Source organism: Dermochelys coriacea, chromosome 5, assembly GCF_009764565.3.
Source record: "Dermochelys coriacea isolate rDerCor1 chromosome 5, rDerCor1.pri.v4, whole genome shotgun sequence".
NCBI classification, from domain to species: Eukaryota; Metazoa; Chordata; order Testudines; family Dermochelyidae; genus Dermochelys; species Dermochelys coriacea.
In genome coordinates, this window is record NC_050072.1 from 62,982,818 (window position 1) to 62,996,614 (window position 13,797).

General features: G+C 40.3%; 1 protein-coding gene across 4 annotated transcripts in view; it reads left to right on the forward strand.

Annotated features, from left to right (window-relative positions):
- LOC119855863 (endoplasmic reticulum aminopeptidase 2-like) overlaps positions 1 to 13,797 on the forward strand; it is a 47,916-nt gene that overhangs the window by 16,241 nt on the left and 17,878 nt on the right. For 3 of the 4 annotated variants that reach the window (XM_043515353.1, XM_038402709.2, XM_038402712.2), the window contains 5 exons: positions 481 to 601; positions 2,658 to 2,812; positions 4,770 to 4,883; positions 4,975 to 5,106; positions 8,717 to 8,848. In XM_043515353.1, the coding sequence (XP_043371288.1) occupies positions 481 to 601; positions 2,658 to 2,812; positions 4,770 to 4,883; positions 4,975 to 5,106; positions 8,717 to 8,848 (654 nt within the window). The remainder of the gene's footprint in view (positions 1 to 480; positions 602 to 2,657; positions 2,813 to 4,769; positions 4,884 to 4,974; positions 5,107 to 8,716; positions 8,849 to 13,797) is intronic. The other variant, XM_038402714.2, reaches the window with a different exon arrangement.

Sequence of the window (13,797 nt, forward strand, 5' to 3'; positions counted from 1 at the left end):
AAGGTTTTGGTAAGGATTTTGGGGGGAAAGATGTTTCCAAACAACGCTTTCCCAGTAACTGGTTAAATGTTTGGTGGTGGCAGCGAAAGTCCAAGGGCAAAGGGTAAAATAGTTTGTACCTTGGGGAAGTTTTAACCTAAGCTGGTAAAAGTAATCTTAGAAGGTTTTCATGCAGGTCCCCACATCTGTACCCTAGCGTTCAGAGTGGGGAAGGAACCTCGACAGCACCTAGGCGGGCTGTATTTGTGTATTGGCTTTGTGTATTGCATTGCTGTTCCAGTGATTTTTCTAGTCGGCTAAAAGTTATGCATTGAAACACAGACAGTCACAATGCCTAAGTCCTTTTGTGGATCCAGCCCATAGTTCTTACTCTGCATTTTGCATTCTTAAACTAAATTCAAAGGAAGTGAAAAGCAGCCAAACAACTGCTTTATTTAAGCCATATTTCATGTAGTTGTATATATTGTATTTATTCAACAGGTGTCAGTATATGTCACTCCAGAGAAACTGAATCAAGCTCATTATGCACTGGAAGCTGCCATAAAGATATTGGAATTCTATGAGCAATATTTTGGTATCTATTACCCTCTCCCAAAACAAGGTAATTTGGTGAAACCTATGCCTAATGTTCAATAAAACATGAGGTTGTAAGATAAGTAAATTTGAGCCCATTATTATTTATTTGTTACTTTTTATTTATATAGTGTGTCATAGCAGGGAACAATCCAGACTAATGAGTAGCTGTGTCACTCCTGCTCTGTAACCTAGGGTGTCCTTTACAATGCCTTGCTGCTCACAAACAGACTCCAGCATGTAAGTCACTCCCAGCTATGTCTATGTGTGTGCTATAGCCAGCCAACCACACCTTGCCTATTACCAGCCTTAGTTTACCACAGGGTGAACCCAGTACATGCCCATTCTCCGTTTCCCCCCAGATACATATATCCCATACTTCCCAGCCCTCTCCTGGATAGTGCAAGTATACTGAGTCCATTATTCCTTTAAGGAAATAATATGTGCACAACTTGTTGCCCCAAATGGAGTTACTCAGACATGTCAACTTGAACACACTGGATCAGATAAAACAAGTTTATTAGCTACAAAGAGAGAGATTTTAAGAGTATACAAGTAATGAGGCATAAAAGTCAGACATGGTCACAAGAAAAATAAAAAATAGAATGCTTATTAATGCCTAACTTAACAAATTATATTCAAAGCAAAATTTTCTCACCACATACTTTCAGCAGCCTTGCTGACCAACTTCTGTAGGTCAGGACCCCTCCCCCTGAGTCCAACAGCTGCTTCCTTTGTCTCTTCGAGTACAGTGAATGTGGTAGGAAGCGAGAAAGAGAGAGAAGTGCCTTCAAGTATTTGTTCCTCCTTTTTATAGTTTCAGTTCCTCTCTTAAAAACATTTCCAGCTGAGAACCAGGAGCCAAAGAGTATATGTGGGAAAATATTCCCTTCTGTTTTTTTCACCTGTTTGAACTTTGTCTTCCCTTCCTATTTGATTATTCTAACTTGAATTTAAGTTGTAAACAAGCAGAGCATGCTTACCTTTATTTAGGACAGACCTGTTTGCCAACTTACGTTTGGGCAGCGGTGTCAGGTTTGGAACATGTTAATAACATCATATAGGAGAATCTCATAACTTCACAAACAATGTTGCCACACAAATTTTATCAGGACCATACTGAGCACCAAATTATGAATTTTCAAATTGTACCTTACAAGGCATGTGAACAAAGATTAATACAATTGTGAGTAGGGTGTGAATACAGGAGTGTGTTATGTCACAGATAGCATCTATAAGTGCTTTGCTTAAAAAGTATGAAAATGAGATCCCTGCCATGAAGATCTTGAAATCGAAATAAACATACAGAAAAATGAGGGAAGGCATACAGCGAAAGTAAAATACTCGAGCAGTGATGTATAACCTGCATCCTGTTAGTTCCATAATTTCCCTAGCTTTTGTATATTTATTTTATTTATTTATATATCTGAACCCGAGATATATAAATCATAGAATCTGTGGGAAGTGATTGCAAATGGTATTCTAAGGGCCAAACAATTATGAGGATCCTCAGGGGGATGGTTGCGGATGCTTTGTCTAATTATTAATACAGATATTTGGTTTGGTAAATTAGGGAATCCATTTTTTAAAAAAGCGATAAACAGACGTAGTTACTTTACAGTGGCCAAATCCTCTTTCTTGTGCTCTTGGAAAGATTAACAATTACAGAATAGTCTCTTTGAGCAAGTCTTGCTTCTCTTGGCAGCATTTATTCTTCGATAACATTAGAGAAATTATACAATATCAGGAAGATACTTCACTTTTGATCATTTTTTGGTGGCAGGAAGCACTGTAAAGAGGTACTTCCTCTGTATGGTGAAAGTTCCTGTAGCTATTGAAAGCAATAGACCATCAAAGCATTTCTGGTAGCTGGAAGGGATTTAAGTATGTGGTTGTCATGTGACCTATTCACATACAACCTGATCAACTCTCATTGAAGTCCATAGAAGATTCCCACCAGTTTCAACGGGAGTTGAATTAAACCAATAGTGGAGACATTTTCAATTACTGTTTCCTCTACTAGACTTGAGCAATGATTCAAATGTCCCACATATCAACGTATATTAAGTTATACTGCTTTTCAGATCTTGTTGCTGTCCCTGACTTTCAGTCAGGAGCCATGGAGAACTGGGGCCTGACCACATACAGAGAGACTTCTCTGCTTTATGATCCTGAGACTTCTTCAGCTTCTGACAAACTTTGGGTTACCATGGTAATAGGACATGAACTTGCTCATCAGGTAGTCTAGTTTGGATAATCTATTGTGCATGTCCATCAGGACATGGAAGGATATATGTTATAGATATTAATCAAAACAGCATTTTTATTTTTAAGTATTTCTGCTCTGAAAATTGGCTCTGTAAAAATGGCGGTATGGATTCCATGTACATTGTCTCATGTGTCAGTCATAAAAGTGCTCATTTTAGAGGGGAAAAGATGTCTTTTTCTAATTACCAGTTCTGCAAACTCACCCTAAGATCTGAGTGTTAAACTATTTTCTTTCTTTTTGTTCATCATCACCATTAATAAAGATACCTCAGGTCAGATTATGCCCTTAGTTAAACTGAAATTCTGCTGCTTTCAGAAGGTTTGCTGAGTATACATGATTGGCCTTATTTAAAAATTCTATCTACTTAAAATGGCCCCCCATCACTAAAGCATCTAGGCAGTTTACAAACAATAAACTATTCACACAGAACCCTTATAAGACAGGGGAAGTTTTATCACTTTTTTTTCTCTTAACAAGTGGGGAACCGGGGATACACAGAAGTTAAGTGCCTGACTTTTAGAAGCACTCAGCACCCACGATCTGTTTGAAGTTATTGTGAAATTTGGATGCTCTGTGCTTAAAGTTGCTCGCCCAAGATCATATAAAAAGTCAGTCGCAGAGGTGGGAATTGAAGCTAGATCTCTTTAATCATCTGTTTGTTATATAACCACACAGACATTTTCCCTCTGTGAAATGATAATGTACATCAGTGAAGAGAATCCAATTCTTTGCTATGTTGGCTCTGCAATACTAATAGGTGTCAAAAGTTGTAAACCCTTATATTTGCCACTTTAGTAAACAACTATGATTCTGAACACAAGAAGCATGTATATTGAGTAAGAAGTTGCCATTTTTGAATACTTTGCAAAGTAGAACTGCATTTTAAGGAATTAATGCCATGATTCATCAAGAGGCTTCAGATTAACTGATGACAGTATGGTAAAGCATTGACATTAAAAACTGATTTTCTATTAATTCATAAATTAGACTGGCTTTGATTTATTAAGGACTAGTGTAGATTTTCAATTGTTAATTTCTATAGTAGATACAGAAAATAACTATTTGTTTGAGCTAGCATATTGAAAATATATATATTTCATAAGTTACTTTACTAAATAACTTATTTACTGTATTTCTAAACTCTGGGTCAAATCTTACTCACCTGAGTTTTGAGGGTGGTCCCATTGACTTTAAACAAATTACTCATGTCAGTAAGGCAAGCAGGATTTGGCCTTAACTAACACTTTTTTATAAAACGAGTGAAACATTCTAAAGATGAATGCCTGTGACATTCATTTATGTTCAAAAAAAGATTCAAGTACTGGTCCTGTAATGACTTTCCTAATAGTATACCATATTCAATATACTCCCCTTATTATTTATTTAAATAAAAAGAAATTGGTGATTTAAGAATTTGGTGTGATAAATGAACAACACACAGTAATGATGAGCCCTGCACTCATCCATTTTATTGCCATATGTTAGAGAATGACTTTCGCTAATAACTGATGCCATAGCTTTCTGAATGCTTAGAGTGATTTCCTGACTGGTAGGATCATTGTTTTATGTAATAAGAAATGACCCAATTCCAGATCCTGTCCCAGGGGAAGGCTAGGGTTGAGATACTGGACATGGCACAGCTCTTGCCAGAATTTGGCCGTGTCGATAGATTTATTGTTAATGTACTTACCAATTTTTTGTGACTGAGAAGAGATGTTTCACTATTAATTGGAAATCAGATATATGTACATCTTTTAAAACACTCACTGTCAGAAGTAATATTATTGATTTATTTGGAAAAAGTTTTTTATTCTTCCTCTCTGTCTGGGATCCATTAATGAACATTTTATTTCTTGTTGAACATTTGTCTTAATTCCTTTATATCTTCTTTATCTGTTTCTGAAAATATATTTTAATCTATTTCTAGTGGTTTGGTAATCTTGTTACCATGGAATGGTGGAATGACATCTGGCTGAATGAAGGGTTTGCTCGATACATGGAATTTATATCTGTTGATGCCATGTACCCAGAGTTGCAAGTGGTATGTATGGTAAATTGTAGCCTGTTTCATTTATAATTCAAGATGTTTTTCCTCAAGTGAATACACAATTACTACCTTTTTACTCTTCCAGAATGATTATTTGTTAGGTACCTGCTTTGCAGCAATGGGAAGAGACTCTATGAACTCATCCCACCCCATATCTTCAAAAGCAGAAAACCCAACACAGATCAAGGAAATGTTTGATACTGTGTCATACGACAAGGTAAATCTGCTTCATATTCATATGTAATGGCAATTTTTTTTCAGTTGTATAACTGGTTTATAATGTTATGGGCAGCATAGACAGGAAACTTGGCATTGAAATAATATTAACAACTTGCCTTCATAAAAGAACAAAATGTGTGTGGGGAGGTGGGGCGTGGGATTTAGTATTAATCTAAACTGCGTAGAGCCCTCTGGAATGATGCTAAGCACTGTCTCCTTCCACTGACACCAGAAGAATGGCAGCACCTTGCAAGATCGCACCTTTATTGAGTTTTTTGACTAAAAGCACGTTAATAGCCGGGTATTATTCCATTGTAACAAATGTCAAAATGTCTGTTTTACTTCGGTGGGTAAAGGACTGAGCCATAAAGACTCAATCTTGCCTTTAGCTCCCATTGACTCCACTGATAATTGGGGTATGCAGCACTTTGTAATTCAAAGAGAGTTGCACATTGCAGGATTGTCCTAAAGTTTATAGAGAGAGAGAGAGAATTCAGCATGTCTCTCCATTTCTCGTAGTGAATATGGAATTTCCATCTGTAGTTTCTCATTTGTTTTATAAATTCTTAATTAAATCATCTTATAACTGTCAAAATAACTAAAGTACTTTGTTTATTTGATCTCGTTGTCTATGTGTAAGTTATAACTTGGAGAGAAAAGGTGCTGATACAAGGGGAAAAAATGAGTGGTGACGTTTTGGTTCCAAATGCTCTAAAATCTATCATTTTCTCACATCAGAGTGTTATAGTTGGTCTGCATTTAGTTGTCATAATACAGTTATATGCTTGGCCAAATTATTCTAAATTGTTATAATTTATGATCTGTCTACTGTGAAAGAAACTAAAACAATTAGCTAATAAAATAGTAACTTTACATGGGACAGCTGTTTAAATAATTTACAAGATTATATAGTTAATGTCTTCCTGCCAAGGGGTGGTTCCCTTGTGAGTCCTTTCAGACCTTAACCACAGACCACACCAAAGCAGGCCACCACCTGTAGAGCTTTTTACATATATTTACACTGCCCCAGCCAGCTCCCCCACTTGCTCCTGGGAAAGGGAACAGAGCTAGCAGCAGTCAGTCCTGCCCACCTCTGTCTTCCTTTTGGCTCTCAGCTTTCCCCTCTATGCTTCCTTCGTCTCAATTTATATGTTCCCCGCAGCTGGAGTTGCTTCCCCCTCAAACTAGCCCTATAGCTCTACTTAGTTAATTGATCTTGTGGTTAGGTCCCAATTAACCTATACTGACAAGGATTTCAGTGACGAGGCGCTGAGTCAGCTCCTGACTCAGCGTACCCTGTTACACTTCCCCACAGTATCTTAATGAAGGACATTTCCTAATGGCTGTCTAAAAATCACCATAAAATATTTTAAACTTTTGGGGCCAGAAGGGAATACATTTGTGTAAAGTGAAGGCAAAATAGGAAACTTGAAGATCAAATTTCAACTTGAATTCTGTAACATCCTGTTACATTGTTAGATTTCTTTTATGTTAAAGATCAAAATCTCTCTATCACGCTGTCTGAAGTAGCTCACAGCTGTGAGTGTGAGGTTCAGGTCAGACTGTCAGAAAACAGGGCTGACACCCGAAACTGGTAGCATAGTCTGTAATTAGATTTCACCAAGCCAGTAACAAATGTGCACTCCTGGATTACTGTATTAATCTCACCATGGAGTCACAAACAGTCCCTTTAGGCTCTCCAGTGCATCTTGCCACCCAGACAAACTGGACTTTGTGATGAAAGGTTATTAAAACCAAAAATCACCTCACATTAGGTTACTCCCAATTCCAAAGGATCAGTCACCTACCCAGTCAATGGATACTCTCAATTTTACGCCAAAAACAACACTGGCAACTAATTTCTCTAGTAAATTAACTAAAGGTTTATTAGCTAAGAAAAAGAAATTAGAGTTATTGAGCGGTTAAAGCAGGTAAAATATACTAACAGGTGAGTCAAAGTTTGTAAATCCAAAATGATAATAGAGTTGTAGTAATCTGCTAGATTTCCAAAAGTTCCTCAGGGTTACCCAGAATAATTCTGGAGATCTCTGCCCACTTGTTCAGTATTCCACCCTGTTAGAATCTAAAACAGTTCAGAGATACAGAATTGACCCCTGAATCCATTCTTATAGTGTCTTTCCATAGAAGGCAGTCTGGCAGGCATATTCATTCACTGCATGGGCTCTTCCTTTGTTGATTAAATGCAAACAGAGTCTGTGAATTTCCACTGTCAAACACAAAGACCCATGATTTGAAGTTACCAATCTTTTACATTTACAAGGCTCCAATTTTGTGTGATGGGTAGACATAATGTAAATACAATGTGATAGCGTGAAACAATCCTTCATTAGTTTTCATCAAGTAAATTCTCATCTTAATGTTAACACACACTTTTGATCTAGGGTTAATTAAGTACAGGGATATGGAGATTATATATATATATATATATATATATATATATATATATATATATATATATATATATATATATAAAATGCAGTAGCACTCAACAGGTTCCAGATAAGGTGAAGACAATATCATTCACATCTCCTTTTAACCAAATTAACATTTAGCATTTCTTTGATATTCACACACAAGTGAATTGGCCTGTGACTCTGACTTGCTGGCTTGTGTTACACACAGTGTTACACTCTTTCAGAATTTTGTTAAATATAATTTTGAATTGGCAAGTGTATTTTTTTTTATGCTGACTGACATCTCTGCTTAGATTATTGCTCAGACTTTCATCGGGGTTGTCTTTCTCCTTTTTTTCTCACTCTAGTTAAACTCCTTTTGACTGATCACCAAAAGCATTTTATTTCAGGCAGGATGCATAATTTCATCTGAGGTCACAACTCGTGCCGCTTTATTGGCCTGGGAGACTAAGTCCAGTCAGATATTAGGTCCATCAATTACTTTGAAAGTCACATTCTGTGCTGATTTACACTCCATCCAATCCCAGTGAAGTCAATGGAGTTGAATAGGGCATAAATCAGCACTAAATTTAACCCTGAGGAGAAATTTTCTGCAGGGAGCTATGTGGGAGCTGAGGAAGGACAAAATCCACTTTTCGGGGCAAGGGCAGATCTGTAGCTACTTACTTTAGCATCTGGGTTAGAATAAGGGTCATAGTCTCTTATGCACCTGCTGCATGTGAGTATGTGGTCACTAGTTCCACCTAAATACAAATCCACTGATCAAGTTTGCACCTTTTCCCTCGTCTTTCTCCAAACCTCCCCTAAACACTGGGTTCAAAGGATCTAGTGCTAAGTCCATTTCTTCCATACATGGGTGATGCAGCATCCCCCTTGCATACCTTCTCTTTAGCTGGCCTTCCACCCATCAGAACCACAGTGCTTCTGTGGTGTTTGGGGCCTTCTGCAGCTCCTATTTTCATTGCACCCTCGTGATTTAGTTACAGTCTGCAGCCATCACCTTGAAATGACTTGTGGCCTTTCATCTTGGTGCCCATTTATTTGACTTTTCACCTTTTATGTTCTCAAAATTCTCCATGTGTTAACATTTTACATTGTTGTATAACATAGTTATGGCTATTTCAAGGCAGCTGGAATTTATATGCTGATTCAACTGTGTCAAATCATCTGCAGGGGGCTTGCATTCTGCACATGCTGCGGAACTTTCTGACTGAAGAGGTGTTCCAGAATGGAATAATTCATTACTTAAAGAAACACAGTTATAGTAATGCAAAGAATAATGATCTCTGGAACAGCTTGGCTAATGTAAGTTCCCTTCTTTTATTTTAGCTAACGTACGGCACACTCCTATACATATACATCTGGGGTGAAACTTACCCCCATGCAGATAGCACGCACAAGGTCTATGTACAGTTTAAATCCCATTTAAGCCTTGTTTTGAGGTCACAAATGGTGTGTAGCTCTTATGCTGTCTTTGTGCATAGGAGTGAATTTCACATCCCAGTGACTTTCTTGCACTCTGTCTCAATGTGAAGCTGTTCAGAAAGTCAGTCATTATAAATGGGCTTTTTAAATCTTTAAGAGACTGAGAGAAAATGTTTATAAAATACAAACAGATTTAAAATTTGAGAGGCACATTGGCAGAAACTCAAAGAGAAGAGAGCTGCAGAATGAAAGGGCATATTGATTGTGACTAATTCCTGTCAAAGTCAGTGCCTTGCTGGATTAGGCTGTAAGTGTGGAGTTGGGAGAACAAATAGACACATTTCACTGTATCTGTAACAGTGTGAACTGTAACATTAGGAGCAAAAAAATTCATTAAATAGATTCAGCTGAGATGATGCCCTAAAGAGCAATAATAAACTCAATACGTCATTTGATACAATAGGAACTACTATTGTGCGAGAGATGGTTTTCAAATGTGGAGGAATTAGCAACGGGTACAAACGATTATTGCAGGACTGTTCATCAGCTGAGTTTATGATGTGACTTTGTTGGAATGATCATAAGACAAAGCATTGCATTAGTCCAGTCTTTAGGTCTCAGAGGTAAGAATAGCAACCTTAGCATAATAATCCATTTGACAGAATAAAGGTCATATCTAGTACACTTTTTCCGATGACAAAAAGATAATGGGCCTGTTCTTCAACTGCTGTAAATGAGCATAGCTTCATCAAAGCCAGTGGGGCTATGCCCAGATTCACTAGATAAGGATCTAGCCCAGTGGCCAGATCAATCCGTGGTATAATTCTGTTGACTTTAATGAAGTTTTTTATTCCTAATGCTTCTGTTTGCATGATTACATGTACAATGGCGTGGATCTATTTGTTCTCTCAATTTCACAATGAAAGTCCAGCTTTTTCACAGTTTAATCATTAATGGGAAGTACATCAAACAAAGTATTTGGCGGGGGTCAGACCCATAGACAAGGTTACCCAACAATGAAGCATTATCTATTGGATATACCAAGTTCAAGGAGGAAAAAATTACCCAATATTCCATTCTGCAACCTATCTAACAGCAAACCAGGAAAAGTCAGCATCTCCGATATAATAGAGTTGAGTATTACTAGCCAAGCAATGAGTCACTTAGAATCATAGAATATCAGGGTTGGAAGGGACCTCAGGAGGACATCTAGTCCAACCCCCTGCTCAAAGCAGGACCAATCCCCAACTAAATCATCCCAGCCAGGGCTTTGTCAAGCCTGACCTTAAGAATTTCTAAGGAATTCCACCTCCCTAGGTAATGCATTCCAATGTTTCACCACCCTCCTAGTGAAAGTTTTTCCTAATGTCCAACCTAAACCTCCCCCACTGAAATTGAGACCATTACTCCTTGTTCTGTCATCTGCTACCACTGAGAACAGTCTAGATCCATCCTCTTTGGAACCCCCTTTCAGGTACTTGAAAGCAGCTATCAAATCCCCCCTCATTCTTCTCTTCCACAGACTAAACAATCCCAGTTCCCTCAGCCTCTCCTCATAAGTCATGTGTTCCAGTCCCCTAATCATTTTTGTTGCCCTCCGCTGGACTCTTTCCAATTTTTCCACATCCTTCTTGTAGTGTGGGGCCCAAAACTGGATACAGTACTCCAGATGAGGCCTCACCAATGTCGAATAGAGGGGAACGATCACATCCCTCGATCTGCTGGCAATGCCCCTACTTGTATATCCCAAAATGCCATTGGCCATCTTGGCAACAAGGGCACAATGTTGACTCGTATCCAGCTTCTTGTCCGCTGTAACCTGTAGGTCCTTTTCTGCAGAACTGCTGTCTAGCCATTCAGTCCCTAATCTGTAGCGGTGCATGGGATTCTTCCTTCCTAAATGCAGGACACTCTGCACTTGTCCTTGTTGAACTTCATCAGATTTCTTTTGGCCCAATCCTCTAATTAGTCTACGTCCTTCTGAATCCTGTCCCTACCCTCCAGCGTATCTACCTCTCCTCCCAGTTTAGTGTCATCTGCAAACTTGCTGAGGGTGCCATTCACACCATCCTCCAGATCATTTATGAAGATACTGAACAAAAGCGGCCTAAGGACCGACCCTTGGGGCACTCCACTTGATACCGACTGCCAACTAGACATGGAGCCACTTATCACTACCTGTTGAGCCCGACAATCTAGCCAACTTTCTATCCACCTTATAGTCCATTCATCGAGCCCATACTTCTTTAACTTGCTGGCAAGAATACTGTGGGAGACAGTGTGAAAAGCTTTGCTAAAGTCAAGGAAGAACACGTCCACTGCTTTCCCCTCATTCACAGAGCCAGTTATCTCGTCATAGAAGGCAATTAGATTAGTCAGGCATGATTTGCCGTTGGTGAATCCATGCTGACTGTTCCTGATCACTTTCCTCTCCTCTAAGTGCTTCAGGATTGATTCTTTGAGGACCTGCTCCATGATTTTTCCAGGGACTGAGGTGAGGCTGACCGGCCTGTAGTTCCCAGGATCCTCCTTCTTCCCTTTTTTAAAGATGGGCACTACATTAGCCTTTTTCCAGTCGTCCAGGACTTCCCCCGATCGCCGTGAGTTTTCAAAGTTAATGGCCAATGGCTCTGCAATCACATCTGCCCACTCCTTTAGCACTCTCGGATGGAGTGCATCCGGCCCCATGGACTTGTGCTCGTTCAGCTTGTCTAAATAGTCCCGAACCACTTCTTTCTCCACAGAGGGCTGGTCACCTCCTCCCCATTCTGTGCTGCCCAGTGCAGCAGTCTTGGAGCTGACCTTGTTCGTGAAGACAGTGGCAAAAAAAGCATTGAGTACATTAGCTTTTTTCCATATCCTCTGTCACTAGCTTGCCTCCCTCATTCAGTAAGGGGCCCACACTTTCCTTGACTTTCTTCTTGTTGCTAACATACCTGAAGAAACCCTTCTTGTTACTCTTAACATCTCTTGCTAGCTGCAACTCCAGGTGTGATTTGGCCTTTCTGATTTCACTCCTGCATGTCCGAGCAATATTTTTATACTCTTTCCTTGTCATTTGTCCATTTTCCACTTCTTGTAAGCTTCTTTTTTGTGTTTAAGATCAGCAAGGATTTCACTGTTAAGCCAAGCTGATCGCCTGCCATATTTACTATTCTTTTTACACATCGGGATGGTTTCTCCCTGTAACCTCAATAAGGATTCTTTAAAATACAGCCAGCTCTCCTGGACTCCTTTCCCCCTCATTTTATTCTCCCAGGGGATCCTGCCCATCAGTTCCCTAAGGGAGTCAAAGTCTGCTTTTCTGAAGTCCAGGGTCCGTATTCTGCTGCTTTCCTTTCTTCCCTGTGTCAGGATCCTGAACTCGACCATCTCATGGTCACTGCCTCCCAGATTCCCATCCACTTTTGCTTCCCCTACTAATGCTTCCTGGTTTGTAAGCAGCAGGTCAAGAAGAGCTCTGCCCCTAGTTGGTTCCTCCAGCACTTGCACCAGGAAATTGTCCCCTACACTTTCCAAAAACTTCCTGCAGATATCAGGGTGATTGAAGTCTCCCATGAGAACCAGGGCCTGCAATCTAGTAACTTCCGTGAGTTGCCGGAAGAAAGCCCCATCCACCTCATCCCCCTGGTCCGGTGATCTATAGCAGACTCCCACCACAACATCACCCTTGTTGCTCATACTTCTAAACTTAATCCAGAGACTCTCAGGTTTTTTGCAGTTTCATACTTGAGCTCTGAATAGTCATACTACTCCCTTACATACAATGCAACTCCCCCACCTTTTCTGCCTTGCCTGTCCTTCCTGAACAGCTTATCTCCATCCATGACAGTACTCCAGTCCTGTGAGTTATTCCACCAAGTCTCTGTTGTTCCAATCACATCATAATTCCTTGACTGTGCCAGGACTTCCACTTCTCCCTGCTTGTTTCCCAGGCTTCTTGCATTTGTGTATAGGCACTTGAGATAACTCGCTGATCGTCCCTCTTTCTCAGTATGAGGCAGGAGCCCTGCCCTCTTGTGCGCTCCTGCTCGTGCTTCCTCCTGTTATCCCACTTCTCCACTTACTTCAGGGCTTTGGTCTCCTTCCCCCCGGTGAACCTAGTTTAAAGCCCTCCTCACTAAGTTAGCCAGCCTGCTTCCGAAGATGCTCTTCCCTCTCTTCATTAGGTGGAGCCCGTCTCTGCCTAGCACTCCTCCTTCTTGGAACACCATCCCATGGTCAAAGAATCCAAAGCCTTCTCTCCGACACCACCTGCGTAGCCATTCATTGGCTTCCACATTCGATGGCCTCTTCCTTCCACGTGGAGAAGCAGGAAGGGGTAGCGATCCAAGGGCTTGATGAGTCTCGGCAGTCTCTCCGTCACATCATGAATCCTAGCTCCTGGCAAGCAGCAGACTTCTCGGTTTTCCCAGTCAGCGCGGCAGATAGATGACTGTCACCCTGAGGAGAGAGTCCCCGACCACCACCACCCGCCTCCTTCTCTTGGGAGTAGTGGTCGTGGAACCCCCAACCCTAGAACAGTTCATCTCATGCCTTCCAATCAGCGGAGTCTCCTTCTGTTCCCTTCCCTCAGATGTATCATCTAGTCCCCTCTCTGCATTAGTACCTATGGAGAGAACATGAAAAGGGTTACTTATCTGTATCTGTGTTGCTGGAACATGGACACTCCCCTTTCTTCTTCTGGAGGTCACATGCTGCCAAATTTCTTCACCGTCCTCTTGTCCGCACAGTGCAGCCTGCTCTGAATCTTCATAATGTTGTGTCTGTAGAAGCATATCCTGACGTCTGTCCAGGAAATCTTCAGTTTCTTTTATGCAACGCAGGGT